The sequence below is a fragment of the Sus scrofa genome, chromosome 6 (assembly GCF_000003025.6).
Source record: "Sus scrofa isolate TJ Tabasco breed Duroc chromosome 6, Sscrofa11.1, whole genome shotgun sequence".
Classification (NCBI taxonomy): Eukaryota; Metazoa; Chordata; class Mammalia; order Artiodactyla; family Suidae; genus Sus; species Sus scrofa.
This window is the reverse complement of record NC_010448.4, coordinates 32,478,009-32,498,950: the sequence shown is the minus strand read 5'-3', so window position 1 is coordinate 32,498,950 and position 20,942 is coordinate 32,478,009. Positions and strand designations below refer to the sequence as shown.

Here is a 20,942-nt window from a genome sequence, read left to right as displayed (position 1 = left end):
ATAGACTTAGAGAACTGACTTCTGGTTGCCAAAGGGGAGGGGGAGGCAGGGGGATGGACTGGGAATCTGGGGTTAACAGATGCAAACTATTGCCTTTGGAAAGGATTAGCAATGAGATCCTGCTGTAGAGCACAAGGAACTATATCTAGTCACTTATGATGGAATATGATGGAGGATAATGTTAGAAAAAGAATATATTGTGTGACTGGGTCACTTCGCTGTACAGTAGAAATTGACAGAACACTGTAAACCAACTATAGTGAAAAAAATAAAAATCATTTAAAAAACAATAAAATAAAATTCAAGATATTTCACATAAAGACCCAGATTACCATTCTCTTGCAAAATGTGCAGATACTGGGTCAAATGTTGGCATGGCAACAATCTTCTAACGCTGAGCAGGACTCCCCCTAAAACGGGGCATTGTCCTCCACTTGACCCAAATCCTTGCTTCACGGAGGTTAACTGGCTGTTCCTAGAGACATTTTGAGCTTATGACCCCTGCTCTAAGGTCCTTAGAAAAACCTTATATTTCTCTCACAATGTGGCTTCCACACCTTGGTTTAAAGATTTGACATAAAAATCTCTCGATCTGCTCTCAAAATTCAATACCCCCTACTCCAGACCCTAGAAATAAAATCATTAGTTCTCATGAAAGTGCAAGATACCAAGTTAAGGAGAGTTTCAGTCAAAGCCTTTCCCACCGTTACTGCCTCAATGGGTTCTCAATTTGAACCAGGGTCTCCAATAAGCTAGACCAATGGTCTTCTTACTCTTCAAGTTGGCCCAGCTAGAGGCCCATGAGGTGGAGAGAAAGCACTCACATCAGAATGTCTTAATTAAGCCGAGTAATCAAGAACACATATAATATAATCAGAAAGCAAGGTTTGGGACTGATGGAATCACAACGGCATAGGACTTTCCTATACAGGGCAAGAAGTCAAGAGCTGCATATTGAAAGAGGGAGGGTGGAAGTCCTAAGAATGTGCAGAAAAAGCTAGTAACTACAGTTTAGTCCAAGTTCATTATTAACCCAGTATGTGATTTTACCTTGTTTACACCCATGTTAAATACAATAGTTTATTGGGAGCCGGGGGTGGGCTTCTGAACACTAACTGTATCCTGATTGATGTACAATAATTTACTGGGGGGGTGGGCTTCTGACCACTATATCCCGATTGATATGTTGCATTTTATCATCTTACTAGTGAAGACAAATTGAACCCAGGGAAAGAAAACTCCCAGATACAAAGACAATGGGTCACTAATTCATTCGAGTTACACACAGCCTTTAAAAAAAAAAATACATATATATATATATATATATATATATGATAGTTTAATATGTTAGTTGAATCAGAGCAAGAAATGTTCAAACAGTAGATTTTTTCCACTTGAAATTAAAATGGAAATTAGCCCTTGGAAAAGAGAGATGACTTTAAGTTTATACATCAGTGGCTGGTTCATGAATTATTAACTGATTTTAATGATCCTGGCTATATTTTATTTGAAGTTATTCTCCTACTTGCAATGACTTTTGAACCCTCAAAACTCTTTCATCCATTCTCCATAGACAGAGTATACTTTCAGGAGTGCTGACATTTAAAAAGGATCCATATACTCACAGAATGTAAAGATAATACACATGCATATCATTTATACAAAGGCTCTGGTCATTTGTTAAAGAGAGAAATGAATGAAACCCTATTATTCACGGTTTGTAAATAAATTTAAAGATAAGTGCCAACTTTTCACTTGTTAAGCCTGGAGCGGAGGATTTTGTATTTCTTCTAAAGTTTCCCAGATGGTCATTAAAACAAGAAAGGGCAAAAACAGACTTTCTTTGAAATCCATCATTTCCCATCCAGAAAGATAATACACACGATCAAGAGTTAGGTCTTAAGAGATTAATAATAACAGGTGTTTTCAAATAAAATAAATGCATGTCTTTGTAGTCTAGCTTTTACATTTTCAGTATAAATCTACATTGAATAACACCACTTCAGACACACAAGTTAGCTAGGAAACAAAATGCTATAAACCTTTAATTAGCACTTGCTGTCTTATACCCCTGAAGTTACTACTTCCTCTTCTACTACGTTCTCTCCATGAAGAAAAATTACGGGGAATAAAGTTGAGTTTTTTACTTCTGAAATTAGGAATAGGAAGATACAGCATCACAGCTCAATTTAAAGATGACGGCATTTTTATCGGTGAGGACTTAAATGCAAACCTCCCTTAAAATAAGTACAATCTGATTTCTACTGATATTAAGCACTAACTTTCTTAAGTTAGTACATAGAGCACTTAAGAGGACAGATTGCTAAATTACTAAGAAACCAAGCTATTTCCGGCAGATAACTGCATTAAGAAAATACAACAGCAATCCAACTTGCATCCTCACCCCTGAAGCTGAACAAGCATCTCAATAAATAATGCCTTTCTAGACCCTCCCTGAAATAAATGTTCTGAGTTTTAATGGACTCGAAATAGCCTTTCTCAAAAAATAGAAAGAGACACACACAAAACACCCACAATTTCCTCTGGTCCCCTGAAGTACCCTTGGGATCCTAGTGAACAGAGAGATTTGCCACGCATTGCAGTGACTGGATTAGTACAAAAGGTTTCTATTTTCGTGTCATTCGAGTGTTGCTGATCTTAAATCAGAGAAAGAAGTAGTTGCATTAGGCAAGGTAATGGCTTCCAAAAATAAGAGCATGCCCAGTTATACAAGGCTTGCATACACAAGGCTAAGTTGTAAAGAGATAAATAATACCCCACTGGAACAATTAGGTGGATTCTCAGAAACGCTACATACTTAATTAGGCTGCCAAAGTCCCTCACTGAGCATACATGGGGGACTTTTTAAAGCATGTAATAACCTGAGTAAATCCAAAATCAGAGGACAGAAACTAAACCTTAACTGTGGCTACAGGGATAGGCCTTTTCTTGCTTCTCTTTCAAGGCTTAACAGTATCATTCTAGGAATTCTGAGAGCGTGAAGGCCCCCACCAGCAAGGGGTTAACAAACACACTGCATAATGTCCTTTCCTTCCCTACTTATTGGGAGGCCCCTCCGAGCCAGGCGTAGAGCTGGGCGACGATGACACAGAGGACAGGGGTGAGGAAGAGAGAGACCCTAACGGTCTTTCACAAACTTCAGCACTGGAGTTGGGATCCAAGTATAAACAAATAGAATGGAACAAGAGCCTCCATCAGCCACGGGGCACAGCAAACTGTTCCTCACTCTAGATACAATCCCTCCTCTTCCTGCGATGTATTCATTAGTTTTGTATAGCACCTTTCTTTCATCAGTCTCCTTATTTCCTCCTCTGTTATCCAAGCGATCATAAACAAACTACGATTTGAAAGAAAAAGGGGGGGGAAGAGGGAGGAGCAGGGGGGGAAGGAGAAAGAAAAACCACATTCAAAAGGCACAGGCCAGGCAGAACACAGCTCTTTCTCTGAATATCGCCCTCGGGGTGATGTTTCCTCCAAAGCTTGGCCCCGGGGGCTTCAGGAAGCCTAGAGAACCCGAGTCCGCGCCGCCCTGGCCCAAAGACTGCGGCTCCCGCACGGACTCGCCGCTCCGAGCAGCGCCAGCTGCCCTTCTGGGATCCACCTTCGACCACCTGAAACGCTCGGTCCTCCAAGTTGGCGCGGGGGGAGGTGGAGGAAGTGGGGGGAGCCAGGGCGTGCTGTGGAGGTCTCCAACCCTGACCTCCCCGAAATGCCAAACTTACCCCTCCCCCAAAAAACGAAAGAGGAGAAGTCACCAGCGCTAACCTGGGAGGGCGGGCACCTCCGTGGCGTGGTCCAGAGCGCCCCAGCGAGGGGGCAGCAAAGGCCACCTGCCGGGGTCGCAGCACTTCGCGGCCCCCCTCTTCCCCCATCCTGGGCACGCTCAAAAGTTAGTTCCTTTCCTTCGCTAAGCGGCCCCGGGTCCAGTTCTTGGGGGTTATGGGGGAGGTAAGATGGACTGGGAGAGAGAGAGCGAGGTCATCAGACCACTAGATCGGGGACTCCTGCGTTACCCCTCTAACCCCCAAACTCGGGGGGGGGTTGCAATCGTGTTTACTAATAACAACAATAACAAAGAATCACACGCGAGTCCCGTCTTTCAGTCCTCTGGCTGCGCTTCGCTTCTCTGGGGCGGCCAAAGAGAGTCGGCGGGGTTGGGGGGGGGCGTAGAGATAGTGGGAGGAGAGGTGGAGGAGAGAGGAGAGCCGGCTGAGGGACAAAAAGGGGGGGGTGGGAAGGGGGTTAGAAAGAGTAGAGCGAGAGAGTTGGACAGAGACGAAGGCACAGGGGGAAAGGAGTGGAGAGGGGAGAGAAAAGTGCAGCGGACCGCGAGCCGGAGCGCCGGGCGCGCCGGGATGGGATGTGGCCCCCGCCCCGCCGCCCCCCGGCCCCGACCCGGCCCGGTCACCTTGCTGTAGCCGTAGTACCCCAGGCACTGCGCGAAGTCCAGGCCGGCAGGGTCCCCGGCCGCCGCGGGGTAGAACCTCACATCCATGCCGGAGCCGGGCCCGGGGCCGGGGGCCGGGACTGGGGCTCGCCGGGGCCGGTGCCCGCCTCCTCGTAGCCGCTAGCTCCACCGTCGGGGGCGCCCGGCCGGGGTCGTCCGGGGGGGCGGCGCGCGGGACTCGGGGCGGAGGGGCGCCGCGACCTGGAGCCGGAGGAGCCCGGGAGCCGCGGCCGCCGCACACAAAGGCGCGGCCACGCGAGCCGCGGGAGAGCGGGAGGCGGCCCGGGGGACGCGCCCCGCCGGGGGCACCGAGGCAGCGCTGCGCGCCGGCCGGGCGCCCGGGGCGCGGGGCGCGGCGCGGGGGCCCGGGGCGGTGCGGCGAGTTCAGGTGCGCCGGGCGAGGTTGGGACGGCGGCGGCGGCGGCTGGCCCCGCTCCTCCTCCTCCTCCCCGGGCGGACTGAGGAGAGGAGCCGCGGAGACAAGGGGCCCGGCCCCTCCCCTCCTTCTCCCCCTCCTGCCTCCCTCCGCCGCCGGTCCCCTCCCCGCGCCGCCGCCGCTCCGCCCCTCCCACCGCGGGCAGCTGGCTCGCCGCCCGCCCCGCCGGTGCGCTCTCGGCCCGGACCGCCTCCGGGTGCACCGACCCCGCCCCGCAGGCCCCTGCCCCGCGCGGCCCCTCGCAGTTCACCCCGCGCCTCGCGCAGCCCTCGCCCGCCCCGTCTCCCGCGCCGCGGCCTCCCCTTCGCCGGGGCCCCTCTTCTTCCCACCGCGCCCCCCTTCCTTCTCCGGTCCTCTTTGTCCCCGCTGCCTCGGAGCGCTCCTCGCTCCCCTCCTTCCCTCGGCCGCTTCGGCCCGCCTCGCCGCCGCCGCCGGTCGGTGCCCGGTGTGGCCCTCCCCGCCCCCTTTGCGACCCCCGCTGCCCTCGGCCCCCAGCTCCTGCCACCAGCATCCACGCGCTGTCCGCTCGCTTCCCACCCCACTTTCCCTCGGTTTCCTCTCCTCTGCCCCATTCCTTCCTGGTGGGTCTTCCGATCCCTCTATCCATCCACTCGGCCTGCCCCCCACGAGTGTCCCCTGCCTCGGAGACAACCCAGCAGGTAACCTGCATGAGTGCCTTCCGAGAGCCGGGATCTGGGACCCGGTGTACCCGGTGGTATTTTCCAGGAGGGCGGGGGGTGGGGGGCTGACCTTTCACAGGTAAGGCAGACGTGAAGCTCCCGGGGTTAAGCCTCTTGTCGGTTCTCTACGCATTTTCTTAGCTCTTGTTTGCATTCGAAAGGCATTTGAGTAACTGGATCTAGGCGGATCACTCACTGCCCTCGGAGAGAAAATGTCCCTATTTTCCTAAAAGGTTCTGGGTGATTAACTTCCTCACACTGCACTCACCCACCCCCTCTTTCTTTCTCCCTCTTTAAGCTCCATCCCACCCTCCTCACCCCCTCAGCTTTATTGCTTCAGCTTCATTTGAGAGTTTGGCCCTCAGCCTTGATGAAGGGAAAGACTTTATACCGGATGAGAACTTTCAGGAAAGTCTGTGAGTTGTGCCCTCCTCCCAATACGGTTATCTAGAAACTGCTTTAATCAGAAGGGAGAAATTTACAGATGTTTTAGCCGACCACTCACTCTTGTGTCCCTGATCACACTTGGCTGGCCCACGGCCTGAAGTTTTTTAAGGCCAGCATTACAGGTGTTTCTCTTCATTTCTTCTGTTCTCCAAAATAGGCATTCCGGCTGGGGGACACCTTGTGTAAGTCCCTTTGCCCAATATTATCTTTCTGGAACCGAACAGGAAAAATAAACTTCAATTAGGCGAAAGTTTGTGTATTTATTTGCTCTTCTCGGCAGAATCGGGTGTTTGGAGACTGCGCGAGAGAGCGGTGTGTATTCAGGAAAAGGAACAACTGCTTACATTGTCCCTGGGTTGACTCCAATCCTCCCCCCTCCTGAAAAAGCTTTGGTCTCCTCTCTGGAGTCTCCATTTAACGTTGACAACCCAGCGGCGCTCCCTAATGGCCCAGCGGGTTGCACAAATTGGCAGTGAGCTAAGATATTATCAAGACAACACCCCATTGAGCAGGCTCTTGAAACGCAGAAGTGGAGGCCCTTTCTCCGGGCCACTGGGCGCCTGTGGCCTTTCCACCAATCAGAGCTGTAGGTTGCAGTGGCCACCTGTTGTCTCGCAAGAGTACATCTTTTAAGTTTCACTATTAGTATTTAACAATGGCGTCAAGTGCAGCATCTGGCCACAGGAGAGGAGCAGCCTGCTGATCGGAGATACCAAAAAAGACATTTTTTTTTTTTTGCCAGAAAGTTGTGAAAAGGAGCCCCCAAAAGGCTGGGAAGCAGAGTTTTTCTTTGCACACTCACATTCCTCACCTTCTGCTCTCGTTCTGTCATGCATCTGGAGCAATCGGAGCTTGATTACAGAGGATGAAGCGAAGTATAATCAAAGTTACAGAGAGACTAAACCTGAAGTTGTAATCAGACCTTGAGTATCAGGAATACAAATATGCGTAGTAGAAACCCCACTGGCTGCGAGAGCAGGAATTGCATGTGGGCGCTTGCGTGTCATTGAGCATTGAGCTGTGGAGACTAGAAGCTGGAGGGAGAACCTCCCAGGAGGCTCCCTGGAGTCAGGAATGCCGGGTCCTAGCAATACGACCTCTTGGCCATCGTTTAAGAGAAAGCCTCTTAAAACCCCCCTCTGTTACAATGCAAGTGTCTTGGGGGAAGGAAGCTGTGTTCATCAGTCAGTGTTTGAAGATGAAGATGATTTAGAAAGTAACGTAAGCGAAAGTTTTGAGTGTAGATCTTGATTAAGGAGAGAGGAAAAAGAAACTGATGAGTCTGGAGATACGTAGGTTGAAGCACTTAGAAGGAAAAAAAAAAATCTCTAGAATAGAAACAATCATTTGGGAAGGCGGCTGGCCAACCACGCAATTTTGCCCACGGTCCGTCTCCACACACTCAGCAGCTACTTTTTGCGTGTCTGCTCTGTGTCCGACACTATTTTAGGTGCTTGTGATTGGGAAAGGAGAGCCCAAAGTGACACACATGGAAGCCCTTAAAGAAGAATTGGACCCATCACACTACTACACACACACATGGGCATGCCTGGTCCCATCCAGTTACCTGGCGATCCCCTCGTCAATGCAGAGACTGCTGCTCTAGGGAGAAGCAATCTGATAAACAAATTTGCATTCATGATATTTGCAAAAGAAAGCTCCTGGGAGGGGACAGGACAAGACACACTGATCTAGAGCCAGAGCTGGATCACTGCTCTATCCCAAGAAACTTGGACCATGCCTGGCACCTAGGTGGTGTGCAGTAAATAAATATTCATTTAAGAAAAGAAAGTGAGAATGAAGAGGGGAAGGAGAAAGGGAGAGAGGGGGAGGAAAAATCACAGATGTTTTCATAGTGGAATATCCATCCCAGGGGGCCTGGTTAAGGTCAGATTTGAAAAGAGTAGAGCCAACACTTCTAATGCGGAGAAGAGCAACCTATCCGAGGGCGGGGGAAGGGGGCCTTTTGCACCCTACCCTTTAAAATCCTTTGTGTTCATAAAACTAGAATTATATGTCATTTCATTTAGAGCTGATCTGATTAACCACTGCATTCAGAATTACCCCCCCCCCCAATGTTAAGGTTTCCAGTGGATTTGAAGCCCATCCGTTAAAAACTTCAGAATGATGCTTTTAAAAATTTAATGCAATTGTAACTGTCATGCTATTTGTCAACATAAGGGTGTCACCTTTTTCAGGCTGTCAGCATTTTCTTTCTGAAATGCCACAGACAAAGGCTTCCTTTGTACTAGGTTAGCCTTGAATTTGAAGAAACTTCTCCAAGAACATATCTTAAACATGCTTTGAATTTACGCTGCGCAGCGCTAACAGTCATTGATTTAGAAGGGCAACACGAGAATCAGTTATGCAGCCAAAATACAACTTCTGGGCATAAGACAATTCCTGTAGGGGTTTTATATGATCTTGGTCAAATATGTCAGTTTTATTAGCTTGATGTCTGTAATTGGATAGCTGATATTATCCAAGAACCTCTAAAAAAATGGAGGGAAACTACACAAACTTTACATACTGGGAACATTATTTTTGCATCTTGACAGAGCTCGAAAACTGTATTTCTCTATTTTATCTGGCTCCAAATTAAGCAAGAAAGTCCCCATGAGGACGGCATTAAACCCGCTGAGTTTTATAACCAAAGATCTCATTGAGATCCCCACTTTTAGCGATCGGCGAATAGCAATTTAACCTGTGTTCTGCTTCCCTGGTGGAGATGAGGCTAGTATTTAACACTATATACAGTTTAATTTTCTTGAGTTTCGGCCATGAAAAGTTCTATCCAAATATTATGATCCTTGTTTGCAATATGTAATGTAGCCAAATTAACAGCAGCTCCAAATGGAAATTAACAAGGCCAGAGCTACTCAAGTTTCTTTTCCATCCCCATAGTAACAGCTAATGTATTATCTTGGTAAAAGTCTTACACTTGGTTTTATATCTGAATTTGGCTTCATGTCTTAAAGCATAGCATTTCTCTCCAGCCCGGATTCTTAGTGTCTGCATAACTCATCGCCATGAACTTTAAGAGAGTTTCATGTTGAGAATCAACACTTCACATTCATAGAGTAAATCGCATGCCGATAAAATCAAGTCAAGACCCACCAAGGCTCTCACAATGGTGAATGTACACATGGTAGAGAGGGAGCATTCTGACCTCGGGGCCCTCATTACACGTCTCCAGTGCAGGCTTGAAAACTAATCACCAGGAGAGAGTTCCACACAGGAATTATAGTGTGAGAAAAAAAAAAAAAAAATCCCCAAGCATTGTCATTGTTCGTTTCCATTTTCAGTGAATCCAAACTTTTCTGGTCTGGAAATGTGAACTATTTTGATATTTTTACTTAGGTTAAAAAAAAAAAAAAAACACAGACACATGAGCAAATGGGGGGAAAAATAAGCAAACTTTCAGGATGTGATAGTAAATATATATTGTTATGTACACGGGTTGTTTCTTATATTTCTATAACCAATTGTGACCATACTGGTCTCTGCTACCAGGCAGGAGAAGAGCTCTACAAAACGAATCATTTTCCCTTCTGAGTATGACTTTTACTACGAATAGATACACCCATAGATTCTGACAGAGATATAGTAATTACGGAACGGTAACCCCCGAAACCTTAGTAGCCAAAAATGTCCTGAGCTGAGAATTCATTCCCAGAAATATGAAATGTAGCAAGTATTTGCTTGTGACCTAAGTAGCTCTTCAATAAAGCTATTTTAAAAACCAATATACTCCACACAACCAAGAGGTGTGCAATTTTCAGTGTGTTTACACCCTGCCTTAAAAAAATATATCCTGTGTTCACAGAAATCCTAAACTGTGGTCCTGCCTGTTTTCTGAAATATATTCTATTTCTTTTAAAGTGAAAGAATGACCTCTTTTGCAGGAACAATTTTCAGAGACAGCGTGTTTATCAAATGGTTTCTCTGCTTTCATAAAAACAATTTATTTTCACTGAACTCTTCAAGATAAGCATCAAAGCCAGGAAGAATGTACAATGAAGTTTATAATTACACTCCAGAAACAAATACTGGGTAGTTTTTATTTTGCTCAAGTGAAAAAGGATTTTTTTTTCCCCCTCAAAGAGACAAAGGTGGTGATGGGGGAGGAGGTTTATATAGGGGTGGGTGGAAATCAGGAAGCTCCGGATGGTTTCTAGCCAGAGGGGTCCTGCAGCTTCGCCCACAAAGCCCACTGGCTGAACAATGAAAGCTGAGGACCCAGAACTCGCTTATCGATGGGTGGGGGTCAGTCCCCTTTTTATTCCTCACCAAAGGACAGCTATAGGGGCATTAAAGAGAGAAAATCATTAGGCAGATATGACAGATCTATATACCACTTGCACCTAAATATCTCCCATAGCTGAAGCCTCTAATGACATCTTTCTTTGACAGGCACCCATGTTTCCAGGTTAATTTACATGGCCTGTTATTTTTAATAACCACAGAACAATTAAAGTGTACAAAAATAAAAAATAATTAAAAAAAAAAACGAATAGAGACAAGAACTGAGTCTAATAAAGATTCCGTTTCTTAAGAATTGGGAAACAATTGTATTTTCATCACAGAACAGCCAAGGACTAGCAGCAAAATAATCTCCCCTAATTTACATAGATCTGTGCGTGCCAAACAGAGGAGTGTTTGCTTTTCGAGTAATAGTGCAGGTGCGTATCCTGCAGTGACGAAATCTCTAACTCATCAAACTCTTTCGCCAGAGTGGGACATGCCCTCTTTTCTGGAACTGTTTCAAGCTTCCTCCCCAGCATTCCCGCCACCTGTTTATGGAGTTCATCCTCAAGAGTAGATGCATGCAATTAGAAACAAGAAAATGAAAATAAATGACCTGGTTTGTTATGTATAACAAAGAAACTCAGCAAAATTGATGCCGTGGAGCTTGACCTCTCGACCCTGGAGAAAGAGCCACCTCATGGCTTTGTGGCCAAAGAACAATAGTCCCACAGCTTCCATTGTCCAGCCAGCCTGACTCTTGGATTGTCATTAAAGCCATATATGCAAAATATGAAATGTTTTACAAGTTAAATGAGAGGATTTGAGCTTTTTAAAAAAGAAACTGTTTAAAGAAGTGAGGCTAGTTAGCAAAAGAGCTTTTCTGTTTAAGGAGATCAGGTAAAACCATTTCATTGTATCTACTCAGTGGGTCCTGTGTCAACAACATGTTGAAGAGTCAGAAAATATTCAAAAATTTCTAACCAGAACTCTGGGAATTGAAGAATGATTAACTATGTAATAGAAGTCAGATAGAAAGATGGTCCTGGCAAGTGGTTCAGGGAAAATATCACAGCTCCTCCTTTTACAGCTGTTGGTGGGAAGGCAGACGGCAACTTCCTTCTGCTACCTAAACGCAGTGTGGACGGCGCCCCCTAGAGTTGTTCAATGAAGTAGCATCATCATTGTCTTCTACTTTCCCCAACCCATACCTCGGAAACCCAGGCAGGCAGAAAACGAAGATCACCATCATGGAAGGCTCTTCAAACCTGTACCTGGTTGAAACACCTTGAGGGAGACTCTCTCATAAAAAGCAACAACCAGCTAATTGTGTGGCTGGTCCTACGGCTGGCCTCTACGACCACCTACTGCCTTCTTTCCCACTTTTGGTTCCCTCCCTCATTCAATACATCCTATGAGTGTCTTGGGTTCTTCTAGACCTTAAATCACAAAATCCAAATTTGACTTTTTTCCCCTCAAGTTGCTTACTTATTGTGCTATCTGTCCAGGATACTTATTGAGTATCCTGAACTGTTTAATTGTTTTACCCCCCTGGAGTAATTACCTGGTTTTTAAAGGACTCTCTATTGTTCCTCAAAGTATCTTCCTCACTGTCCGAAGAAGCCAGTTCCACAAGATATGCAGATCAGCAGGTGAACTCTACCCCAAGTATCACAGGCCATCCCTCCTCACCTTTTTCTCTGAGCCCCATGGAGTGATTCATCAGGTGCTTTTCCCCATCTTTCACGGGGGATGCTGCAGTCGTCAGTCTGGAGAGATCTTTACAAACTGTTCTTGGTCTTTTACATACCACCACCACCAAAAAATTATAGCCGTAAAAGGTCCAACTTTCTGGCCAACATTTGTGGGACCAGCCAATGCTCAGTGTCAGGGAAAAGAACTTTCAGAAGTCTATGCAGTTAAATGATCTAAAGAAACCCATTCTAGGACAGTATGGAGGTTCCTTAGAAAACTAAATATAGAACTACCATATGATCCAGGAGTTCCCGTCATGGCGCAGTGGTTAACGAATCCGACTAGGAACCATGAGGTTGCGGGTTCGGTCCCTGCCCTTGCTCAGTGGGTTGACGATCCGGCATTGCCGTGAGCTGTGGTGTAGGTTGCAGACGCGGCTCGGATCCCGCGTTGCTGTGGCTCTGGCGTAGGCCAGTGGCTACAGCTCCGATTCGCCCCTAGCCTGGGAACCTCCATATGCCGCAGGAGCAGCCCAAGAAATAGCAAAAAGACAAAAAAAAAAAAAAAAAAAAAAAAAAAAAAGAATTACCATATGATCCAGCAATCCCATTCCTGGGTATACATCCAGAGAAAACTCTCATCCAAAAAGATACATGCACCCCAAAATTTATTGCAGCACTGTGTTCTAACCAAGACATGGAATTGATCTAAATGTCCATCAACAGAGAATGGATAAAGAAGATATGGTACATATATACAATGGAATATTATTCAACCATAAAAAAAGAATGAAATGATGCCATTGACGGCAACATAGATGGATTAGAAATTTTCATACTAGAGAGTCTCATACTGAGTGAAGTAAGTCAGGCAGAGAAAGACAAATATCTTTATACATGGAATCTAATAAAAATGATACAAAAGAAGTTATGGAAAAAACAAAAACAAACTCATAGATTTCAAAACCAATCTTATGTTTATCATAGGTGAAACTGTTGGGGGGAGGAAAGAATTGGGAGGGTGGGAGTGACATAGACACACTACTGTATAAAATAGAAGATTAAAGAGAATCTATTGTATAAAATAGGCAAACATACTCTGTAGTTTGTAATAACCTATATGGGAAAAAAAGAATGAATATATTTACACGTATGACTGATTCACCTTGCTGTATACATGAAACTAACACAACACTGTAAATCAAGTGTACTCCAATAAAATTAGATTTAAAAAAGAAAGAAAGAAACCCATTCTGCTGTCCAAAGATATATGTCAGCTATTGTTTTACTGAAAGACTGAGCTTCTTCCTCTAGGAATTTCACTAAATCAGTTCCCACCATATGCCTGAAGTACCAAGTAGCTGTGCCGCATCTCACCCAGAACTAAAATTCATGTCATTGATTGTTAACATTTTTATCGTGCCTTTCTTGCTACCCTGTGCTAAGTTTCCAGAAGCAGAAACAAGCACCATCCCTGTTCACAGTGAAGATTATAAGACAGAGGGAAAAGTGTGATCATGATGAAATATTGTCATCAGTGTCACAGAAGAGTCTCTCCCTCCTGTAGACAAGTGTTTCTTCACTGATATGGTTGCAGATAACATGTTAGGGTGTTGCTTAGAGAAGGGAGAGATAGTTTAAGGGGATGCTTCATGGAGAAGGCATTTAAAAGAAGGAAGCATTTGGGGGAGGCAAGGAGGAGGAAGAGGTGTCCTAGGGGAGGGAGATTTTGAATACAGTTACTAAGGAGAACATAAATATTGAGAAGTCATCATGGGGACGTGAGTTTGTGTCAGCTATCTCTTGGACAGACTATGCTACAGTAACAAATAATCCCAACTATCTGAGTGGTTATCACTACAAAGGACTATTTCTCATCCATGTTGTTTCTGTCTACCACCTGCACATGTTCACTTCAGGACCAACGCTGAAACAGAAGCTTCTATTTGGTCCTATGGCAGAGGGGGATAAAAGGTGGTGGAAGCTTGTTATGGCCCCCAGAGCTTCTGATCACAGCACTGCCATCACTTTTCACTGGTCAAAGCAAGTCCGATGGCCAAGCCTGCTGTCAGTGGAGCAGAAAGTACCGTCCTCTCATAGGGAATGGTCTGAAAGGAAGGCTCCACCCCCCAATATTGTGAGATAATGCAATCAGTGACAAGGGAAGAGTTTTTGAGAACTTATCAAAAGTCTCAGGCAGCAAGTAAAGTTGTTTAGTGGGAGCAGTGAGTGAGTATTGAAGAGCTCGGTGAGATAAGCTGCCCGGCAAGTTGTAGGGGGGCAGAGACAGGATGAGAAGTGAAAGGTAATGGAGTTTTCAAAGCGGGGCAGCTGAGTTAGATTTGATGCAAGAGTCTACGTGGAGGATGACATGAAAACATGGCTGAGTGCTCTGATCTAAAATTTGCTTTGACTCGTACACAGCAGACTCATTTAACATTTAATGAGTTTATCCTGTGTGCCTGTTGCGGTGCAATGTAGACATTTGCATATGTATATTTAAAATTGTAATCTTCAGGATATCTCTCTGAAATAGATAGTATTATTCCCTTTTTTTTTTTTTAAGTTGAAGAACGGCGCTCACAGGGGTTAAATGGCTTTGCTTAAGGACACAGAAGGAACCCATAGAAAAGCTGTGATGCAAATTGAGGTCTTTTCTTTCTACTGCATCACTGCAAGGCAAAGAAATAAAAACGTCACCTTTCTTTAGTATTGACTTGTTATTCTTTCTCCTCTCCTTGTACCTACAGTCTGAAAGCAAGGCTAATATGACACTTTTCTTCCTCAAGCAGAAGTTGTCATTAAAATGCTGTTTATATAACCACTCTTTGCACAGTACAACTTTATAAGTGAATAAAGAAACAAATCTTTCCGGTTGATTTATTATAAAATCCTATGGCGGAGACAGTTACCATTTTCCAAAAGTTCATGTGCTGCCCCCTCCCTCCGACATGTATTTCCCAACCTTTTTTTTTTTTTTTAAATTAAGGTGCGGGGTCACGTGACCAGTTCTGGCCAATGAACTGTGAGCGGAAATGTGTTGCTTCCAGGCTGAGACAATTAAGATCTGATATACATCCCCCACGTCTCTCTTGCCCTACTGTGGTGTCCTGGGAAGCAAGGAGTTCCAAGTGCCAAAGGTAGAAGACAGAGAAGGGCCATTCACGCCTCAGAGTTTACATGAGCAAAAACACACGTTTATGGTTTTGAGCCATATCAGTGTTTATTACTGTAGCATAGCCTAGACTATCCTGACCAATACAGATCCTCTGGACTTTATTTGGAAAAGGAAAGGTACTGTACCTGTCTTGATCATTCCATGATTCTTATTGATCAGCACAGGGCCTCCCACATGGTATGTGCTCAATAAACATTAGTTGAAGAATAATGAATGAATCCAAAATTGAATATGGTCTCTATATGCTATTTAGTGAAGCCACCTATGAACTATTTTTGGAAACGAGTTGTTGATTAGTCTTCCTGAAATATCACTGCATCTTGTCGTTCCTCAGATTAAGAGCTTACTGTATAGTTAATCAATTGTAAACCCTCCCCCCTGACATCAAGTCCCTAGATTCCTAGGATTTTACATCTTTAATTTTGTATTTCTGACCTAATCTATAATTAGACACTGACACATGCCCTCTAGTCATTTCTCCACTGTTCTAGGAGTAACTATTGTACATTCTTGAGCAAATCATTTTTAAGTTTCCAGCCTCATTCTTTTTTGTTTGCTTGTTTGTTTTGGGGGTTTTTTGGTCTTTTTTTTTTGCCATTTCTTGGGGCTACACCTGCATGGCATATGGAGGTTCCCAGGCTAGGGGTCAAATCAGAGCTGTAGCCACCGGCCTACGCCAGAGCCACAGCAACTTGGGATCCAAGCCGCGTCTGCGACCTACACCACAGCTCACATCAATGCTGGATCCTTAACCCACTGAGCAAGGCCAGGGATCAAACCCGCAACCTCATGGTTCCTAGTCGGATTCGTTAACCACTGAGCCACGATGGGAACTCCTCCAGCCTCATTCTTGTAAAATGTATCTGTAGCAGATAAGAGAATGTATACAAAATTTTTAAATTATGCAGGATTATGAAAACTTATTTCGTCTTTGTTTTGGTTTGTAATTATGAGATTAATAGATTAGAGGGGTGATATTAAAGATGACTCTCTAGTCCAGAAACATATCTGTCAAAATTCTAATAATCTTGTACAGACAATTGCTGTTTAGGGAATATTAGTAAAGGACACTGTTGGTCATCTCCTCCAAATTCATTTCCCCTTCTTTTTGCTTAACCCTACTTCCATCTTATCTTGTCCCCACCCTTCTCCATGGGGTCATATTCATTCAGGGTGGGTCCTATCATGATATTCCCATTTTTCATTGCCAGTGACTGGTTTACACTAACGCATTTTTTTTCTCCCCCCGCTCCCGTCTGCACCCTATGATATGCATAACTTCTCAGGCCAGGGATCAGACTCATGCCACGCAGTGACAATGCCAGATCCTTAACCCTCTGAGCCACCAGGGAACTCCTATGATGCATTTCTGTTTGATGAGATGTGCAACAGAGCAGGAGGGCTTCTGAGAAGGGTTTCTTTGCTCTTAAAAAGAAACACTTAAGAATATACAATATTTCTTCTGGAAAATGTCAGGTCTGGCAACGTTGCAACCATCCTGTCAACAGAGAGGGAGCTCGCCTTAGGTCAGAGCTGACAACCCGAGATAAGAATGGTGCAGCAGAAACATACAAAGAACATAGACTCTGGATGTCATGAGTCACTGAAAGAACCAAGCCTGGAGCTCTTTTCCTCTTGATTTCTAGTTCTGTGAAATAATACATATTCTATCTTTTGATCCAATTAGGTAAATCGAAGTCTTCCGTTACATGCCACTGAAGGCACTGAAACCCACTTAACTTGCTGAATTAGTTTGTCAGGGCTGCCATATAAGATACGAAAGACTGGGTGTGGCTTAAATAACAGAAGCGTATTTTCTCACAGTCCTGGAACCTGGAAGCACCAGATCAAGGTGTTGGCAGGTTTGGTTTCTCCTGAGACCTCTGTCCTTGGCTCAGGATCATCTCTCGAGGGGTGTGGTGGTGCATTCTTGCTGTCCCCTTGTGTGTCCCAATCTCTCTTTGCAAGGACACCAGTCAGATTGTGTTACTGGACACCCTAAAGGCCTCATTTTAATTTGATGATGTCTTTAAAGGCCCTGCCTCCAAACACAGCCAAATTGTGAGGTACTGAATGTCAGGGTTTTAGCATACGAATTTTGGAGGGAACACAGTTATAAGATGTGCTCAAGCCAAAAGAGAGCTTATTTTAAAACTACAGAAAAACTCTCAGAATCAAAGTGCGGGTTAGAAAGTTAGACCTCGTGGGAACTGGGAAGCCAACAGGCAGCGATTCTTTTCATCTCTTTCCCTCTTTCTGGGAAAAAAAAATTTTTATTTCTCTCAGCATGGATGCTTTGGTTCTGTTTTTCTCCTTGCAGATCAGCTCCCTGCTCTTCTGCCTGTACAGGGCCCATCATGGGTGGCCCACATTACCGACATCAGGCCCCAAGTCACAGGACACCTTTGGCTCCTTACAGCTAACAGACTCAAGTTCCATGCCTTTTTCAAATTTCGTTCTCCGGTTTTATTGAGGTACAATTGACATACACTATTTTATAAGCCCAAGGTCTAGAATATAATGATTTTATATAGAGAGAGTTCAGAGCCACAAAACCCTGTAGTGCAGAAAATGAAATAGTGCCTAACAGACAACAAATGTAAATGGTTAGGGGATTCCTTGTTCAGATTATATTTCTGTGCCTATTCTAACAAATTATTAATATTTGTATTTTATTGACTGTGGGATCCTACTATCCACATTCATTTGTTTGTTTGTTTGTTTGTTTTGTGTGGGGTTTTCTTAGGGCCACACCTGTGGCATGTGGAAGTTCCCAGGCTAGGGGTCAGTTGAATCAGAGCTACAGCTGCCAGCCTACACCACAGCAACAGCAACGCCGAATCCGAGCTGCATTGCCACCTTCGCTTCAGCTTGCGGCAATGCCAGATCCTTAACCCACTGAGTGAGGCCAGGGATCCAACATGCATCCTCACAGGGTTCTTAACCTGCTGAGCCACAAAAGGAACTCCTGAAAAATTTTTTGAGTGAATTCTAAAATGGTGTAGCTTCAAAAAATATATATATATACACACATACATATATACACACGTGTACATGTGTGTATATGTATATATAGACACACTTATTTATATATGTTGATTCTCTTCCCAGTTCACATACTTCTCCCTTTTAAAACTTCATCCCATCAGTTTCTAAAGGCAACTCTCATGTTCTCATGAGTGCTTCTCCAAACACATACACACATCCACCAGTGAGAAGCACTGACTTATAAGAGAAATTCGGGCTCCTACCATGGCATTAAGGCCCCTTCCTACTGTGGTCCCTTTTTGTGCTCTGGTACCTATTAATTCCCTAATAATAGGCCATGTACTGTTTATTTAGTCTCTTCCATCTGCCTGGAATGTTTATTATACATACCTTAACCTCCACACTGTTCACCTCTGAGCTTGCTCAGTGATTCTTTTTTTTTTTTTTTTTTCCTGTCTTTTTAGGGCTGCACCCATGGCATGTGCAAGTTCCCAGCTACGTGTCAAATGGGAGATGCAACTGCTGGCCTACGCCACAGCCACAGCAACACCAGATCCCAGCTGCATCTGTGACCTATACCACAGCTCGTGGCAACACCAGACCATTAACCCACGGAACAAAGTCAGGGTTGGAACCTGTGTCCTCATGGATCCTAGGTGGGTTCGTTACCACTGAGCCACCACTGGAACTCCTTGCTCAGTGATTCTTAAGATATGGTAAGCGCAAGAATTATCTTGGAAACATCTTAAAATGGCCATGCCATATTAATTGAAGATTCGGCTTAAAAGGCCCAGTGTCTCTGTATTAATAAGCCACCCAAAGAATTCTAATGCACAGCCATGTTTCAAAGCCTTTGCCTTAGGCAGCAAGATTCCCAAACTGGTCTGTTCACAAACACCTAAAATACTTATCTTTTTTTTTTTTTTTTTTAAGATTTCTAGACTTTCTACCAGAGGTTCTGATACAGATGGTCTGAATGAGATCCCAGTAATCAATTTTGTGGTGTTTTTCTTGTTTGTTTGGTTTCTTTTTCTTTTTTCTTTTCTTTTCTTTCTTTCTTTTTTTTTAATGGAAGTTCCCGGGCTAGAGGTTGGATCGGAGCTGCAGCTCTGACCTACACCACAGCTTGCAGCAACAAGATCCTTAACCCACTGAGTAAGGCCAGGGATCAAACTGGCATCAACACAGACGCTATGTCAGGTTCTTAACCTGCTGAGCCACAGAGGGAACTGCAGGAAGTTTAATAAGTTTAGTAAGTCATGCATGTAGTTTTCACAATCAGGGAGTTTTAAAAAATAAAAGGCGGATTTATCCTTTTGGGTTTAGCTCAAAGATTACTGCCTGTCTTCCAACCCCAGACTAGTTACCTTCTCACCATTTTCTGAGCATTTTGAGATTCATCTAGCACAGTAGATACTAGATTTTATCAGACATACATTGATGTCATGGTTACACAGTGCTTCTCCCCCCATTACTCAAGAGCTATTTAGTACCTGGGCTTAACCCATAAGCTTTGTTAATAATAGTCACACAGCAAATATTTAGTGATATGATCTGCAAAATTAATTTGAAATAATGGATTTGCAATTTAACCCTAGATAATTGATGTGTAGTTTAATTCTGGATAATTTTGTGCATTTTAATTGGGATTTCTGAAGATACAACCTTAACCCAAGGGACTCGGGATGACTTAAATTGGCCCCCAGACACTAAATTACACTGAAAAAGTCCTTCTCTTTTCTATTCCATTTTAGTCCTTCTTGTTATGTCATAGAGGGTGTAAGGTTTGCTTTTCCTTTTTAACAAAGAAAGAACAGCCCTCAAGCTTGGAGCATTGGCCACCTGGATCCTGGCATCGCTTCTCGAGGGTTCTTAGAGAAGATGCCATGACTCCTTTGGAAATCTGGTGGAGCCTCTGGACCTTGTATCAAAATAATGTTTGCAAAAGCCTGCAACAAAATGCCTAGCATTACAAAGAAAAAAAATATGTTCTATCCACCATCCCTTTGGCAGTCAGGTTTGGACTATTGTATTTATATTGATGGTTACTTTCTACATATGGAAGGTGATATGGGTTTTCACCGCCAGTCATAACATATGGTGTGTGTTTGAAATAAACTTATTTAAAGAGGAGGGATGAATTAGAGAAATACACTAAATAAATGAGAATAAGAGGGATGAGCAAAACTGGGAAAGCGTTACGTCATGATCAAGTGAAGAAGACTAACTTATCCCAACCAGGTGAGTTGAGTGGTGGAAATTTCAGGCACCACTTCAGGCTGGTGAGGTCACTAGACCAGGCTTGGGGTGAACTCCCCTCAGTCAGTCAATAGCTATTGATTGAGCCACCCCACCTCGTATAAGATACTCTGCCAAGTATTGGAATAGGGCAATGAAAAAGACCAATGATCTACTCTCAAGGTGTTTCCATTCCAGTGGAAGAGGAGAGACAGCAAAATAATAAGCAAGGAGTTCAATAGTAAGATTACTTGGGATGCTGCTATTTGTCCTGAAGGGTCACTAGAGAAGGAGTGACTTGGAGTTCTTACTGGGGGAGTGAGGGTGGGAGTCTTGCTCAGCCCCTGGCTGGATCAGCAAAACACCAGGCTCCCACTCCAGGAGTGCCTGGAAAAATGTAGAGGCAAGCCGGGATTTCTGGATCATTACCATGAGGAAAGGAATAAATGTGTGTTCTCTCTCAGTGGCTCCTCTTGACACCTAGGTAAATGGCTGTTTACACAGGCACATCACCCAGCCGCTCCCTTGAAGGTAAACAGCCGCTTCCTGCCTTCCCTGCTAGCACAGA

The 20,942-nt window shown here is 44.6% G+C and overlaps 1 protein-coding gene across 4 annotated transcripts in view; it reads right to left on the bottom strand.

The window, feature by feature from the left end:
- The window catches only part of TOX3 (TOX high mobility group box family member 3), a 117,238-nt gene extending 110,973 nt beyond the window's left edge, over positions 1–6,265 (bottom strand). Inside the window, exon 1 of one of the 4 annotated variants that reach the window (XM_021094181.1) lies at positions 5,655–6,265. Coding sequence is in view for 2 of the 4 variants with exons in the window: in XM_021094179.1 (XP_020949838.1) it covers positions 4,430–4,516 (87 nt within the window). In the remaining 2 variants the exon portion in view is untranslated. Of the gene's footprint in view, positions 1–4,429; positions 4,775–5,654 lie in introns of those variants that run through there. The other 3 variants (XM_021094180.1, XM_021094179.1, XM_021094177.1) reach the window with 3 other exon arrangements.